General features: G+C 45.4%; 1 protein-coding gene across 6 annotated transcripts in view; it reads left to right on the forward strand.

The window, feature by feature from the left end:
• The first annotated feature begins 1,433 nt into the window (after positions 1-1,433).
• Positions 1,434-18,366, forward strand: part of LOC147029991 (arf-GAP with GTPase, ANK repeat and PH domain-containing protein 1-like) — a 459,947-nt gene continuing 443,014 nt past the window's right edge. For 5 of the 6 annotated variants that reach the window (XM_085873584.1, XM_085873587.1, XM_085873586.1 and 2 more), the window contains exon 1: positions 1,435-2,170. In XM_085873584.1, coding sequence (XP_085729710.1) covers positions 1,939-2,170 — 232 coding nt within the window. In that variant the 5' untranslated portion in view covers positions 1,435-1,938. Of the gene's footprint in view, positions 2,171-18,366 lie in introns of all 6 variants that reach the window. The other variant, XM_085873585.1, reaches the window with a different exon arrangement.

Genomic DNA, 18,366 nt, shown 5'->3' on the forward strand with positions numbered 1-18,366 from the left:
ACCAGCAAACCGATTATTTTTCAAATGGTAGTCCTTCAAAAATAGGGTGTCTATTTACCGTCATTTTTTTTATGAGGAGTGCCAGTTGGCAAAATACTCAATAGGAAAAATCTTGCCAGGCAGAGGAACAATTGTATGTGAACCAATACGTCTTGGCAATGAATCTTCGTCGGTGGATCGGTCAGAATTAAAAGCATCGTTTCCAGTGCTTCGATCCGAGCGAATCCCTCGTCGCCTCCTGGCTTGTTTGTCTGTTTGTTTGTTTGTTTGTTTGTTTGTTTGTTGGGTGGTCGCGAGACTCCCTTTATTCTCAGGTTTTCCATCTGTCTGTATGTATGTTGGGTGGTCGCTAGAGTACCCTTATTTTCACTTTTTCCGTCTGTCTATATGTATGTTTGTCTGTATGTCTGTATGTAATGAACAGCTCTGGAGGCCAGAGGAGTCAACCGATTTTGATGAAACTTCACAGGTAGGTTCATACCAGGATCGAGTTGTATGCTTTTGAGCACCGTTGCTATGGACACCACCGTTGCCTAGCAACTGGATTTTGAAATTTTTGAAAAATCCTAAAAAATTAATTGTTTCGAAAATCAAAAATCGGCTTCCAGGCTTTTATGCGTACTATAATCAAGCTCTTTGTCAAAAATTTTCAGCCCGATCCGTCAAAAACTGTATGACTAGTATGCAATTATGTCACCACCACCCATGTTGCCTACCGGCTTGTCTGTTTGTTTGTGTGCAGGACATCTCAAAAAGTTGTGGACGGATTCGGATGAAACTTGGTGGACAGGTTGGGTGTGTCGCAAGGACGAACCGATTCGATTTTGGTGAAGATCCGAATCTGGATCGGGATCCGAGAATTATTTAATTTTTAAAAAGTGATTCTTCACCATTGAGAGAGATAGGGCCAAAAACGATTTCGTACTTGGAGCATGATATTTCAAAAATGTATCGGGCCCGAAATGTTCTCGTGGTTCAGGCATCGCGTGGTGGAGGTATGCGTTCCACCGAGTGCCTTTCTCGTTTGAAGTTTGTTTTCACAATGAAAACTTGATCATTCAGTCCATACAGGCCTTTAAATCTCATGATCACGGATATCAATTACCTTGTTTCAGGTTCCTAATTGAATAGCATAACAGTTTGCATGTATTTTTTTATTATAAATACATAACGAAACAACTTTCCAAGTTCGGAACGTCATAAAATGCATATTATTTATTAAAAAAAAACCCACTGCTGGGGATGTATTCACACAAATGCTTGCTCGGTTGTGACTCTCACAAATTTTGGCCTCTTTGCTTTAATAAATAAAATAAGATTTTTTTTTGGTGAAACAAACGTGAAGATGCGCAGAATTTACAGAAAAGCTCTCGACCCCTAAAAGCCAAGATTAATAATTCGGTAACGCCGAAGAGCGGATGTGACGTCATACGCAATTTTGCGTCTCCAGCATCACCGAATGCATGAGACGCCGCCGGTGGCTCGCGGACGGCAGCATCTGAGGCGGAGTTGGTTGAGTGAAAAAAAAATCCAATCAATTTTTTTCTTTTCTTATTCTTTACATAAAAAGGCTTCTTTGTAGATGTGTTGTCAAAACAAACAACAACAACAACACAATTTTCTTTGCTTTCCTCTGTCCGTTGTCGCTCATTCCGTCTCGTCAGTTTGGGATCGTTGGGATCGTTGAAGGTGGCGATGGGGAAAACGGTACCTTTGCCTTGATGCAACGTGTGGCGGCTTTGAGACGTGAGGGGGGGAGGGGGGAGCGGCGAACAGAGAGAGAGACGAGGAGGTCTCGGCTAAACTAAGGCCGACTGGCTTCGACGAGACACAATAGGAAGAGATGGCCGAGGCGAGACATTGTTGATTCAGTCGAAGTGGAAAGGTAAAAATTAAAAACTGTTGCTAGGCCTCTGTTGGCACCGCCGTTCCGTCGTCATGAATAACCACCACCACCACCATCACCACCACCACCTACATCACCAGGCGCCACAGTTCATCCAACAGCAGCAGCAACAGCAGCAGCTTTCCAACTCGGCGGCGATCCGTGCCGAGATCCAACGTTTCGAGAGCGTCCATCCGAACATCTACTCCATCTACGATCTTCTCGAGCAGATCGAGGACTTGGCTCTGCAGACTCAGATCCGCGAGCACGTCATCAGCATCGAAGGTGAGAGCTGCTGCGGCCGCTGGTTACCTGCGCACGTGCCCGTGTGTGGGCTCGGGCACACCTTGTGTGCGTCGTCGGGTCCTTCAACAACGAGTTCGAGGCCCACTTTGTTTTGAATCGCTTTCTCACCGTTCTCAGTTTCACCTCCCTTCGCTGATGGTAGTTTTGGTAGTTTTGTTTCCACGAACGTGTTGTACATTACGGTTTGCTTTGTGGTGGGCTACCGGCTACCCTGGTGTGACGTTCACTTGATGGTACATTTTATTTTTAAACGTGCAATGTGGATGGTACATGCCTCTGGTTGTGAGAGCTCGTTCTTGTGACTGCAGTCAGGTCCGGCAAATATTCCCACAGATTGACGGAGAGCTCACTAGTCGGAGTTCGATTCCTGACCCGACGACGAGGTAACTTGTCGGATTTGCTGCTTTCACAGGCGTCAATCGATGGCTGGACGTTAAACTGGGGCGGCTGTCACTCTTCGTTGGTGGACGTTGAAGATCGCACGGTGTCTCGCCAAGACGAGGGGAGTTATCTCCGGCACCGTAAGCCTGGTGGTGGCGGCTTGGGATCCTCGGATCCTGAGTTCAAGCCTTGTTGGCCGCTGAATTAATATACACCAGGAGGTTGACTCAGCCTGTCATCCTTCCGAGGTCGGCAAAATGAGTACCAGTGTACTGGTAAGGGGGACACTGCATCAGCGGCATAGCCGTGCACCAACCAATGATGCAACCAGCAGCCACAGGCTGCACTCGATAGAGAGAGAGAGATCTCCGGGACCTTAAATAAATTCCAAATTCTTGTCACCTTCAGTCGAACGTCTGGTGTGGCATGAACAGCCGTTTTTGTGAAAGACTTGGGTTCAACTCTTTCCCCAGCCTGGTGGTGGCTCAGTGGTTTGGGTGGCGACTTGGGATCCGAGGGTCCTGAATTCAAGCCCCGTTGGCCGCTGAATTAATACACCAGGTGGTTGACTCAGCCTGTCATCCTTCCGAGGTCAGCGAAACCAGTACCACTTCCAGTGTGTGTACTGATAGAGGGGCACTGCATCAGCGACACAGTCACTCTTCAAGAAATGATAGCGACCCGGCAGCTAAGCTGCCATACGACCACCACTAACTCTTTCCCCGATTGACCCCACGAGAAGGTGGGAAATATCAGTGCCATTAAATAAGCAGGCGTCGTGAATTCAACAACTGGCAATATTTCTCTCCGTCAACAGAATTGCTTTGATCTTTGATTACTCTGCATGCTGAAGGGTCCTCTCAGCACATGCTTAAGCTTGGTGTTTGCTTTACAGTTAACGTGGCTGGCTTAAGATCTTAGGGTCTTGAGTTTGGGCCCCTGTCGTGCCGTTAAATAACACCGGGTGGGTTGACTCAGCCTGTCGTCCTTCCAAGGTTGAAAAAAATGAGTGCCAGCCTTCTGCCAGTCTCTCTTTCTATGTCGAGTGCAGCCTGTGGCTGCTGCTTGCATCACTGGTCGGGACGTGGCTATGCCGCTGATGCAGTGTCCCCCTTACCATTACACTGGTACTCATTTTGCCGACCTCGGAAGGATGACAGGCTGAGTCAACCTCCCGGTGTATTAATTCAGCGGCCCAACGGGGCTTGAACTCAGGACCCTAGGATCCCAAGCCGCCACCCTAACCACTGAGCCAACACCAGGCTTTTTCTGCCAGTAACAGGGGCACTGCGTCAGCTTGCTTCCAGAAATGATGCAACCAGCAGCCACATGGGTACTACGAAACAACAACAAGCGCATCCTTCACCAATTCCGTGTTTACATAGAATGGGCAAAACGATTGGTGTAATGTGAATCCCCCCCCAAAATGCCAGGCGTGGAACGTCAAAGGCACAAAACCTCTCTGACAGCCTCTAGTTGAAGAGTTGGGTGTAAATGCCAAACTCTTTTGTTAATGTGATGACATATGGTGAGAATGAAGTTGCTTTGTGTGCAGCCTTTGGCTCTACACTCCCCCGATTGTGTGCTAAAGATAGGATCCTGTGATGAAGGATTTACAGACAGCTTGCTGTTTGTTGGCGAATGTAGCAATAATAATTCGGCAGTTCGTGAAACATGTTCTCGGTATGAGTATGTAAATGCTTTACAGCGGAACAAACATTGCACAAAACTGCTTACTCTTGGCAAAAAGAGCAAGGATTTGCTTTGTTCGGAGCTTGGGCCGCTGCTGGTGATTGGCTGCACTTGCTTTTCCTTTACAGCCACTCTGCTCTTTCTTTGGATGTGATTAGTTCATCTCACTGCCATGCAGTCAGCATAACTGGTGCAGCAGCATTTACTCTGCTTTGGACGATCAATTCGGTCACCCACGACCCACTATGATTGTGCGTGAGTCTGAAGGGAATACGGACGATCGCTCTTTTGCGAATCAAATGTCACGTTCGGTGTTGCCTTGCAGATCTTATGATCTCACAGACTTCTCAATCAGTACAAAATTTATGCTCTCATCAGAAGAGGTACTTGTGATGCATTATTGCTTCCTGCTCAGATATGTTAACCTTGCATGTCTGAGAAACAGGGGTGAGGAACTGAATCAAGTTGGCTCCTGTTATACCCACCAAAAAATGCTTGAAACGACAGGGTGTGTTTATCATGTCACAATGTGTTTGCATTACCCCAATGAGCAAATAAAAAACTCCTGAAATTAATGCCAAGTTTATGAAGCTGCTTTTACTGCTGAATAGGGCATTTGTCATGTATGTATGCATGTGATCTGAATATAGTTCATAAATTACCAAATCTGGTGATTCACTATTTTTGGCAGTGGTGCTGAATAGGATTTTGGTGGGTATGGATTCATGCATGGAGGATGGTGGTTGGTGGGGGGGGGGGAGGGTGGAATAATAGCAGACAGAAAAATATCAAGATTATTGAAGGGGAACGTTTTTATGTCTTGTGTGATGCCAGCTTACTTTTATGGTCTCGAAACAGTGGCACAGAGATAACAACAGAGGTTGCAGGTCTGCGAGAACAACTGGGTCAGGAGAATTGTGGGAGTGAAGAGGGCGGATAAGAGGATGGATGAACTGAGGTTGGAGATTAGTGTGCAGATGAGCTTGATGGGGAGATTGGTAAAAAGCCGGCTGAAGTGGGCTGGTCACTTGGTGTGGATGGAGGAAGAGGGCGAATGGCAGAGAGAGCAGATAGTGTGCATCCATCTATCTATTGGGACCATACTCTGTGGAGAGTGTTGGTGCTGCCGAAGTAGTCTCCTGGACTATTGGGCGCAATCCTGGATGGGTCGCCACCCACGCAGGATACTCGAATGGCTCAATCTTCCCGCCAAGGAGGAGGAGGAGATTGGGACCATACTCTGCAGACCGTTGGTGCTGCTTAAGCAGTCACCTTGGCTAGTGGTTACAATCCTGGACGGGTCGCCACTCCGACACAGTATACCAGCATGCTGGCACTCATTTTGCCGACCTCGGAAGGATGACAGGCCGAGTTAACCCCACCTGGTATTAATTCAATGGCTGAGCGGGATTTGAACTCAGGACCCTAGGATCCCAAGCCTACCACCCTAATCATTAAGCCAACACCAGGTATGTAGTGTGCAAGGCAGGGCCAAAGCTTGATACTGTTGCACCTCATCCCTTATAAATGGAAGATAAGGAAGAAGGAGGAGAATAATAATAATAAGATATCATTGTTGCGAGTTTACTGTGTTCCGTGATTGCCGACAACCAGGCCGATGATCTGTGAATCGGTCTTTCTTTGATCGTACAGGATTTCATTCCTCCAGCAAAATGCGAACTGCACCATGCTCATCCATTTTGACTCGGATGATTTTATTTTGAATCGAGCTCACCCGTAACCTCTGCCCAGCCTCTTATGATTGGTTGGTAACAAATAGAAATGTAATGAGGGAGCAACGCACGGTTGTTGCAATGCAGTTTTGGTATGCAGTACTTTACTTTCTGCATGTTTTCAAAGAGCACATATTGGTGCCACCTGCTCAGCTTGTGTTGTGTACAACACACATCACCTGAAAATGAAGATGGTTGATTTGATCCCACTGTCTTGTACCAGAATTCCCAAAGTAAGCACTGCATTATGTCAATGAGGGTTAGCTCCACCAATGGGAAAGCTTCAGGCAGGTGGCGAGGAGAAGTTTCATGAAGTTGGATACTGAATGAGTTTTGCTATAACTTGTTTTGCTATAACATGCTTGTGCCTGTTCCCTGTTTATGGACCATATATTTTCATGACAATGGTGACTTGGCAACTTGATGATTGCTCATTCCGAGCTAAAGTTGACAACTTTCTTAATTTCCTTTTTAAGTGATAAACTTTCATTGAAGTGGTGTGAAGAGGTTCCAAATTGTAACAACAAAAGGGGTTGAGTTCAAGAGTTTGAAACATGCTGCTGCTGTTTAACATTTTAAAACGGTTCATCATGGGAGAATGGCGTATTGCGATCATGGGTGATGGGTTGTGAAAGATTCCTAATGAGATGAAGGGTTGCTTGTTTGCTGAAATATCGACCTCGACATCATTATGATTCGGTGCGACTTTGATGATGCAGGGACCCCACTGTGATCATGACCATGCCACAAAGCTTTCTAGAGTGTTTCTGGAAAATTCAAATTGATTTGTTTTCCCAAGAAAAGGACTGTTTTAATTTCAATTCTCTGCTTGTTTGACAGTGGACTTGATTTTTCACAAGATTGTCCTGTCTGTATCTGATGATTCCATCAGGCCGTTTTGTATAGAAGGATGAGGAGACGGATGGTAAAATGGCAACATACTGATAGTTGGGCCAAAGTTTAAAAAAAAAAACAGGAAAGGAGGGGAGGGAAAGGAACGCAGTAACCTGCAAGTAAGAGGGTTAGGTTAGGTCCGATTAATGGTGGTATACAAGATTGCAGGAAGATTAAACATTCTGTTTTTGGGGAGAAGTCACATTGACCCTCTCAGGATACTAAGCGTCATTGACTTTGTGTAAACCCGGCAAGTGTCATTTTGTTGAGGTTATCAACATGTGGCATTAGTTGTTTAATTCAATTTGTTTTGGAATGTGTTGGATCTGTGAATTGCTGCGTACCATTTCCTCTACCCAATGAAGAACTTTCGTCAATGTGTATGAAGCATCTTCCTTTTCAATACAGTAATAATGTTGTCCATTGATCCTTGTGTAAACACCTTTCATGTTGGTGATTCTTGCTGTACCCTTGAAGCAAAATAGCACATCCTGACATTCAAATTGGATTCCTTTTTCTTCTTGCGTGTGGATTGATGAGAGCGCTTGCCATATATAGTGTTGATTGATTGCGGCCTTGCTTTGTTGACGTCGTACAAGGTGCTGTCGCCTGCAGTAATAATAGCAACAAATATAGAATTCCTTTTTCTAACCTTTGGTGCATGTCTTGTGCATTCTTGTCTGACATTTGGAGGCTTTTTTGTACTTTCCATACCGATTGTTTCTCATTGCCACTTTCTTTCCCAAATAGGATCATTATTTTCTTGTGAATATTCTCACTGTTTCGTGCATATCTTGAATATGTATGTATGTATATGTATGTATATGTATGTATATGTATATATATATATATATATATATATATATATATATATATATATATATATATATATATATAGTTGCGAATTCGCGCCCGCCAGCGTGCGAGCGGCCACGTAACTCTAATCGCCGCACGTCGCCCACCGGACGGACAATTCCGTCGTGACCCTCTCGGACTAGCGCCGGGAACTAGTCACGGGTGGGCCTTTCGGCCTCACCACGATCGTGCCAATCGGCCCCCGCGTGGGATAGGGTTGTTCGCCAAATTCGACCTACCTAAGTACCCACACGGAGGGTAGACCGGGCGATCGCACCTCGCCGCAGGTCGACTTCGGACACGGGCCACTTTAAGCGACCCGTTCCGTACTATCGGGATAACCGAGCGGTGTTATCGTCAACCTCGACGGTTCCGATTAATTGTCGGGCGTATTTTAGCCCACTACCAACCCTTTACGTGAAGCAAGATGGAGATTCAATTAAAGAAAAGTAGAAGCGAAACGGGAAAAACAGTTCAACATAATTCACATTTATTCTGTGGCAAACGGAAAGCACACATATACAATTACAACAATTATGCACCAAAAGCAAATGTAAAAGAAACACAACAATTATGCACCAAAAGCAATTGCAACAAAAGAAACACAATGCAGATCTACTACCGACTACGCGAGCACACGGCAACACTTACACAGTTTTACTTTACAGACGGCGCCGACAACACATATACTCAAAATCAAAAGAAAAGGGCCACCCTCAACGACAAGGGGGCAGACGGGCCTGTGGGCCGAGACCGCGTCGAGCCTACCCATCTTGTGATGAGCCGCAAAATGGCGGCGGTGCCCCGACTCCGCGCTCCTCCGCGGGTTTCGTTGGCACTGCTTGGAATGGGGTGGGAACGGGGCCCCCTTTTCGCACTATCTCAGCGCGGGGGGAAACGGGGGGGGGTTGTTGATGCTCTGGGGAAAGAGGATAGCTGGCTTGCTTGGGTCCCGCGACGAGCGACTCCCCTGCGCCCTCGACCGCGTTCCCGGCTTCTCCTCTCTGCAGCTCCCCGACAGACTCTGAACCCCGACAGACAGACTCTCCTCCAGACCCGTCTTGACTGCTGCTGCCGCAGTTCGCCGCCGCCGCCACCTCTCCAACTTGCCCGAGCCCGAAACAGAAACTCACTCCTACTCGAGCCCGAAACAGAAACTCTTACTCTCTGAATTCGCCCCGCGCTCGGTGCTTTATAGTGCAGCAGGAGAAACCATATGCAAATTTCCGGATCAGGATCGGCTCGGGGGCGGAGCCACGCTCGCCCATTGGACGGAGGAAAAGTGGGCGTGAATCATTCCTGATCCGCGAATTTGCATATATCGATTCTACTCCGACGCGCCTGGAGGCGGGGCCAAATCGCCCGTGCTTAATGATTAGACGGATCAGAAGTGGGCGTGTATCATTCTTGATCCGACTTCTCGGAAAGGCCGCTTTTTGCACCCGCTGCTCGGCGCGCGCCCTGTACGAGTCCAGGATCGGTGCCCACAAGCGGTGCGGGAAAGGCCGCAGAAGGAGAGGTGAAGGTGGTGGAGGGTTTATTGTGGCGGTGATGGCCATGACGACGCTTGGAATGGCGGTGATGCGATGGTTGCGAGAGCGAGTTGTGACGGTAAAGGTCGTGGCTGGTGGCGTTGTTGTTGTTGTTGTTGTGAAGCGGCGTTGCGGTTGGTGGTTGTTGTGTGATGGCGGTTGAGACGTGGTTGGTTCAAAATAAAGATAGAACAGAAAACGGCTATCTTAAAGGGTCGCAGCCTGAATGAATGACATTTATTCCCTCTAAACAACGGGTTTGGGCTAACTACACATGTACTTACAGAGATACCTCACCTACGGGACCTGAATGGTGGTTTGCGAATTTCCTCAACCACAACAATATACATATATATATATATATATATATATATATATATATATATATATATATATATATATATATATATATATATATATCTCCATCCATTGGGACCATACTTTGTGCAGAACGTTGGTGCTGCCTAAGCAGACTCCTTGGCTATTGGGCACAATCTTGGATACCACTCCGACCCAGGATACCAGCAAGCTAGCACTCATTTTGCCGACCTCGGAAGGATGACGGGCAGAGTCAACCCGACCTGGTATTAATTCAACAGCCGAGAGGGATTTGAAGTCAGGATCCTAGGATCCTAAGCCCACCACCCTAACCATTAAGCCAACACCAGGCATTATATACGCACGCATGCACGCATGCATGTACACACACACACACACACACACACACACACACACACACACACACACACACACACACACACACACACACACACACACACACACACACACACACACACTGAGAGTGCTGCATTTTATTAGGAGGGGGGAGCGACGAGGGGACAGATTGAGAGAGAAGTGGGGGCGGGGGGGGGGGGAAGAGGAGGAAAAAAAATAGACAGGTGGTGGGAGGAGGTGGGGTTCCCAAAAAGAATGATTGATATGTGACGCTTGATGACGGAACATGAAAAAAGCAAAAAACGTGTCAGAACAGCTGGACACACAATGACACAACAGAGTTTGTAAAGTAATCTGATGGCACATCTGCAAAAACTTTGATATTCCAGTGCCAGAAAATTTGTGGGAAAATGAACCAAAAGCAATCACTAACAAGTTAAATCCTTCAATACAGCGAGCGCGTGGTGAATCAAATGAGTACACAATGTTAAAATATGCAATTTATGCTTTTTCAGTTGAAAAACAATAAAAAAGCGTACTTAATATTTGAAATGTAACAATCTTGTTGTTATGTGATAAGCACCTTTATATGTAACAGAAGGAATGAAATCGTTCGATACAGCGTGGCAAGAGGCCGCAAAAGAATGATTGTAAGTAAATTTCAACTACTAATGCATGACGAAACACTTGTTTATGGCTAATATTAAAGAGAATGATGGCATAAGAAGAACTTAGCCTGGAATCCTCGTGCTTAACACCGCCCACGCAACACACGTAGTGTCCTTTGACCAATCAGGAGTAGTGCAGTTACAGTATTGTTTCCTTCAGCTCGATTGGTCTTGTCCTGCACGTGATGTTTTCAGTTTTTTTTTTTCTTTCTTGTTGAATCTGAGGAGATTATTTTTTCGTTCTTGTTGTAAGTAAATTTCAACTACTAATGCATGACGAAACACTTGTTTATGGCTAATATTAAAGAGAATGATGGCATAAGAAGAACTTAGCTTTCTGCGTTCGGCGCGAAATGCCATGGTGGACGGAAATGGCGTCTTTCGTTCGTTCGTACATCAGGGGAGCGTTTCTTCATTTTTTCCGTCAAGCAATAAATTAAATGGTTTTCACATATACAACTCATTAGTTTCACAAATTTCCATTGAAATACTCGGGTATTTCCGTCGAGGTTACGCAATGCATCTACCGGACGGCCGTCATTGGCTGCCTTGAGGCAAGTGGGGGGGACACCGGACCCACCGGAGACGTGGTAGACGACGCCGGGGACATTTCAAACTCGGTGCAATTGTATACAGCGCACGCGCTGTAAAAACATAAGTACCGCTCACGTCCGACCTAATGATCCCATCGGGTGTGAACATCGAAAACAAACCATTGTAACCAGATATTGTGACCACACTTACATAAAAGACAAAATAGAGAAGAAGGCATTGCTGATTAAGGTGTTAATATGAGTGATTTTGGATGAAACGATGCAGAAATCAAGAAAATGACCCAATAACACCCCAAAATCAAGAAAATCCACCCCAAACCCACCTCCTTCAAATTCCCTGCTTTCCTTCATGAAGGTCCCTGGTTGTAAAGACCTGAAAGTCCCTGTATTGTCCATCTTATTTACCCTGTGTACCCCGCCGCATCCTTCTCCCTTCCACATATCTGATGTCTCTGTTCCTCACTGTTTTTTCTATCCTTCTCCCACCCCTCTTGTCTCCTGCTCCCCTTGTGCGTTTCTGTGTGTTAGCTCTCGTACGAGCCTCGACAGTGAAAACAAACAAACAAAAAAAAAATACCAAGACCTCAAGATTGAGGTGAAAAGATTTTGGAAGCTAAAGAATGCCAAAGTTGTACCAGTGATGACAAAGAACCTCACAGGAATGATGACGAAGAACCTCACAGAGATTTAGTAACCATCCCTGGGAATATTGCTACAAATGAACTATAGTTGGAAGCTGTCCTGGGTTCAGGAACGATCCTGAAGAGAGTTGTCGGCACAAAACTTTGAGAACAGAAAACTTCACAGCTTGATCTGTGAATCGTGAACCCTTACCCCAAATGAAGGTGGATACTTTGAGCTTACCCACCCTGGGAGGACTCGTATCCATTCCACATTCTGAAACCCACATTATGTACACACACACACACACACACACACACACACACACACACACACACACACACACACACACACACACACACACACACACACACACACACACACACACACACACACACACACACACACACACACACACAACTGTTGTGGTAATACAGTCACACATAAAATACATGAAAATGACAAACACAGAGATTTACCTTTCGACAGACTTTTTTTAAAAGAGGAATTCAAGTGGGAAATGAGCGAAATTCAATTGAAAAATATATCAAGGCACAGAACATAAAATGTCAATCTATGCTTTATGCCTTCACAGCGAGGTCACGGCAAACACCTGGTCAGATGGACCTTATTGTTTTTATATATGTATCGATGTCGAAGTGAGGGGTGGATTATGTTCGATCACACAAAAGGTTAAACAAAGCGATGTCCTGCAAAAAATTAAATGACACATTTTCAGCGGATGAGCCACCACCTGAGACGCCAACCGCATGGCACTGCAGGGCCCAACATAGGCTTTCTGTTTTCTTAGTTTTGTGCCGAGGGCTCTCTTTAGGATCGTAACTGAGCCCAGGACGGATTCCAACTGTAGTTTGTTGGTGGTGATATTCCCAGGGATGGTTTTTAATATCTCTGTTAGGTTCTTTGTCATCACTGGTACAACTTTGGCATTCTTCAGCTTCCAAGATCTTTTCACTTCATGCTTGAGGTCTTCGTATTTGGTCATTTTCCTGATTTCTGCATCGTTCGTCCAAAATCACTGGTATTAACACGTCAATAAGCAATGCCTTCTTCTCTTTGTTTTTTTTGCACCAAAGTATATCTGGTCGCAATGCTTTGTTTTTGATGTTCATGCCTGATGGGATCATAAGCTCGTACGTGAGCTGTACTTCTATGTTTTCAGTGATTGCTTTTGGTTAATTTTCCCACAAATTTTCTGGAACTGGGATATCAAAGTTTTTGCAGATGTGCCAGCGGATTACTTCACAAACTCTGTTGTGTCATCACGTGCCCAGCTGTTTTCATTTTTTTTTTTTCGTGTTTGGTCATTAAGCGTCACACATAATTCTCTTTGCTAACCCCATCTCCACCCCTCACCTCTCTGTTTTTTTTTTCCCCCCCTCCTCCTCCCCCACCCTTTTCTCTCACTCTGTCCCCTCCTCGCTCCCCTCTCCTCATAAAATGCACCACTCTCCTTCCACACCTCTGTGGCTCTCACAGTCTCTACCTGTGTCTGTCTGTCTGTGTCTGTCTCTGTCTGTGTCTGTCTCTCTATCTCTCTGTCTCTGTCTGTCTCTCTATCTCTCTGTCTGTCTATCTCTCTATCTCTCTCTGTCTGTCTGTCTCTCTCTGTCTGTCTGTCTCTCTCTGTCTGTCTGTCTCTCTCTGTCTGTCTGTCTCTCTCTGTCTGTCTGTCTCTCTGTCTCTCTGTCTCTCTGTCTCTCTGTCTCTCTGTCTCTCTGTCTCTCTGTCTCTCTGTCTCTCTTTCTCTCTGTCTCTCTGTCTCTCTGTCTCTCTGTCTCTCTGTCTCTCTGTCTCTCTGTCTCTGTCTGTCTGTCTGTCTCTCTGTCTGTCTGTCTGTCTCTCTGTCTGTCTGCCTGCCTCTCTGTCTGCCTGCCTCTCTCTCTCTCTCTCTCTCTCTCTCTCTCTCTCTCTCTCTCTCTCTCTCTCTCTCTCTCTCTCTCTCTCTCTCTCTCTCTCTCTCTCTCTCTCTCTCTCTCTCTCTCACACACACACACATGCACCCCTCCATCCCACAGTGAATAGCAATGTTTGATAAAGTGTCACTCTCCCCACTTCCCCCCTAACTCACCCTTCTTCATCCTGTCTGCCTCCTCTTACTCCTCTCACCATACACCTGGTGGCTCCTCTCTCTCTCTCTCTCTCTCTCTCTCTCTCTCTCTCTCTCTCTCTCTCTCTCTCTCTCTCTCTCTCTCTCTCTCTCTCTCTCTCTCTCTCGCTCTTTCTCCTCTCTCTCCCCCCACCCCCCACTTTATTGGCCCTTCAGCAAAGCTACGGGTTGTGTGTGTGTGTGTGTGTGTGTGTGTGTGTGTGTGTGTGTGTGTGTGTGTGTGTGTGGTGGTTGTGGTTGTATTTGTGTGTGTATATATGTGTTTATATATATATATATATATATATATATATATATATATATATTACAGCTGTGGAAATTCGCAAACCACCATTCAGGGCCCGTAGGTGAGATAACTCGAAGTACGGCTGTGGAAATTCGCAAACCACCATTCAGGGCCCGTAGGTGAGATAACTCGAAGTACGGCTGTGGAAATTCGCAAACCACCATTCAGGGCCCGTAGGTGAGATAACTCGAAGTACATGTGTAGTTAGCCCCAAACCCGTTGTTTAGAGGGAATTTATGTGATTCATTCGGGCTGCGACGCTTTGAGTTAGGCATTTTTCTGTTCTATCTTTATTTTGAATCAACCGCCATAACCATCAAACCACCACCAAAAACCCTCCACCACCCTCACCTCTCTCCTCCTACGGCCATTCCGGCACCACCTGTGAACACTGAGCGTCGGGCTGTCCTGGGCTCGTTCAGCGAAACGCACCGAGCCACGAGTGCAAATCGCGGCCTTTCTGAGGGAAAATTCGGATCAGGAATGCCACATGCCCACTTCTGATCCGTCCAATCAGCAAGCGTGGAGCGGCTTGGCCCCGCCTCCAGGCACGTCCGTGTGAAATCGAAATATGCAAATTCTAGGATCAGGTGAGGTTCACGCCCACTTTTCCTCCGTCCAATGGGCGAGCGTGGCTCCGCCCCCGAGCTCATCCTGATCCGGAAATTTTCATATGGGTTCTCCTGCCAGCCTATAAAGCGCCGAGCGCAGGGCGAATCGTAGCAGAGTTTTGGCAGTCAAGTTGGGTTGGAGAGCGGAGTGGAATCGGGAGGCGAAGGCGTCGAGGTGGTTTCTGCAGTCGGCTGAGGAGAATTGTGGGAGGAGGCCAAGGAGCTCGGGTCCGAGGCAGGGAAGACGGCGGTCGGCGACGAGGTCGCGGTGGGATCGCTCGTCGCGGGACCCAAGCCAGCCAGCCATTCTCCTCCCCCAGGGCATCAACAATTTCCCCCTTTCCCCCGCGCTGAGATAGTGTAAAAAGGGGGCCCCGTTCCCACCCCACTCCAAGCGGTGCCAACGAAACCCGCGAAGGAGCACGAAGTCAGGGCACCGCCGGGAAGCCACATTTGCGGCTTGTCACGAGGACGCGGGAAGGACCCCCCCCGGTCTCGCGGACCTGGCCGCTCCTGCAGGTCCCGCGCAAATATTGGCCTACAGGCCCGTCTGCCCCCTTGCCTATGAGGGTGGCTTCTTTCCTTTGCTTTTGAGTAAATGTGTGTCGGCGCCGTCAGTGAAGTAAAACTGTATAAGTGTTGCCGTGTGTTCGCGTATTCGGTCGTAGCTCTGCATTGTTTTTGTTTTAAATTGATATATGTGCATTCTGACTGTTTGACTGTATATGTGTGCTTTTCGTGGGCTGGGTAATAAATGTGCATTATGTTGAATTGTTCCCAGTTTTACTGCGTCCTTTCCTTCATTTGACTCTCCATTCTGCTTCACGTAAAGGGTTCGTAGTGGGTTTAATATGCCCGATAATTAATCGGAACCGTCGAGGCCGACGATAACACCGCTCGGTTATCCCGATAGCACGGAACGGACCGCTTAGGCGGTTCGTGTCCGGAGTCGGCCTGCGGCGAGGTATGATCGCCCGGTTTATCATCCGCGTGGGTACTTAGGTCGGTCGAGTTTGGCGAACAACCCTATCCTATGCGGGTGGCCGATTGGCACGATCGTGGTGAGGTCGAAAGGCCCACCCGGGACTGGCTTCGGGTGATGGTTCCCGGAGGGTCACGACTGAATTGTCCGTCCGGTGGGCGACGTGCCGCGATTCGAGTCACGTGGCCGATCGCACGCCGGCGGGCGCGGATTCGCAACAATATATATATAACAATATATAACAATATATAACAATATATATAACAATATATATAACAATATATAACAATATATATAACAATATATAACAATATATATATATATATATATATATATATATATATATATATATATATATATATATATATATATATATATATATATATATATATATATACACACACACACACACACACACACACACACACACACACACACACACACACACACACACACACACACACACACACACACACACACACACACACACGTATATATTGAGGTGTTGATACCAGGGGGGAAAGAATATGTATGTATGTATGTATGTATGTATATATATATATATATAATTTGTTGTTCGTGAATACGTCCTGGGATTTGATTCTAAATTCAGCCTACTCGTTGCATCAACACTGAGGTGTGGTTGTGCCAATTATGCAGTGTCCCATGCATATCTGGGCAGGAATTTGAAAGTTCAAGATGCCGATGATAATTTGTCAAACACCGTGGGATCTTTCACGCCAATTTACTGATGTTTGATCATTGACGGTTTTGCTTCTATATTGTCTGATCTTGAGTGCATTTTTGTTTTAAACATTTACAAGTCAATTATGATCTATGGTAGGGAATAAGCCTTGCTTCTCTGATCAAAACGGAGCCCTTCAACTGATCTTAAATGATATTGATTGTTGTTTCCGGAGATTTATCAGAATTACTTGCCGACATGCTCATGATTTTATTTTATTTCCTCCTTTCAAACTCTGTCTTTTATATTATTTTTGCTTGGGTGCACAGCGATAAAGATTTTCCCTGTGCAGTGTGGTATCAGACCTTGAAGGTTGCTCAAGAATGTCTCCATTGACTCTTGGCAATGAGAATGCATTTTTTTTGTATGACATTTCATTTCTGAGTTTGCCAATGGTATGTCTTGTGGTTTTGGGTGAAATATGAAGATGTGATTCGTGCTTGATGCAATAGAACCATAGCGAAAGTAGTCTCAGCGCAATCTCTGTTTGATCTTATTTGTTGAACAATTGTCTTGTTATTTAAATATGCATAATGTGTTTTGTTGGGGGGAAAGAATGTCTTTGATTGATTGACACATTAACTTGCTTTCTGAAGTTTAAGATGTTGATTGACTTAAATAATGATTTGGTATGGTGGCACAGTTGATCGTTTCTCTTTTGCATTCACATATTATCCACAGTAACTCGCTCACACTAAAGGCCATTACTCTTTATCCATTGTAAAGTTTTGCCATTCAAATGAAAATATTTAATTGAGCAGACAGCAAGTTTATTTTAAAAATTATTTCTTTATTTGTTTTAATCAAAAGCCAACATCCATAGAAGAGCTGGAACACAGAACAGATCAGGATGCAGAGTGGAGTGGGGGGTAGGGGAAGATGCACAGGGTGGACAAGAATGGATACAGAAACAAAATTTGGGGGAGGGTGGTTTAATGGGTGCAGAAAACATCACGGTTTTGGATAGGGGATGATTTGAGATGGTGATGAACAGCTGTTTTGAAGACCTGGAGGGAAGAACGAGATTGAAGAGATTGTGGAAATTGGTTCTACAGCTGGGAAAAAGAGGATCTGTGTGATCAGAACCAAGTGGTAATATTGGTCTGGGAGCTTGGGACCAAAATTTCAGATCCATTTACTTTCTTTCCCAGCAAAGGTTTGACTGTTTTATATGATAGGCCTATCACCACAGTGTATCACCTGGGTGGCAGTACAGAAAATTTGGTTGGCACAAGGTTGCTACAGCTCGACAAAATGCATATGTTAATATGCGTCAATGGCTTTACTGAAGAAATAAGAATGGGGGTCGGGGTACGTCTTTCAATTTTAACTTCATGAGTTTTAACAGTAGAAATACAAATAACCCTTCAAACCATTTCTTGTACATTCATCTTTTTAATCTATCTAATCATAATGACCTTTGACCTTCAGCAAAGGACACAGAAAGGTCATCAAGTTTTCTTATGTCACTTGAAAATGAACAAGTCAATTAAATTTTGGTTTCCACTTTGAAAACATGCCCAACTTGTGTTGAGGTCTCATATTTGCTTATGTGTATATATATATATATATATATATATATATATATATATATATATATATATATATATATATATATATATATATATATATTGTTGCGGAAATGACCCTTAGTGTGTTACTAAATATAGGATTAGCTCAGATCCCCCATTAAATGCATGTTTAGCCAGGTTGTTCGGTAAATGGACGCTACATGTGTGTCAAGAGTTGTAAGAGGCTGTTCATCGTTGGTACATTGGTGGTGGACCGAGAGGTTCTTCCTTCCTCTCTCCAGAC

This window comes from Eptatretus burgeri, chromosome 3 (assembly GCF_056783735.1).
Source record: "Eptatretus burgeri isolate ZD-2024b chromosome 3, Ebu_testis_v1, whole genome shotgun sequence".
NCBI lineage: Eukaryota > Metazoa > Chordata > Myxini > Myxiniformes > Myxinidae > Eptatretus > Eptatretus burgeri.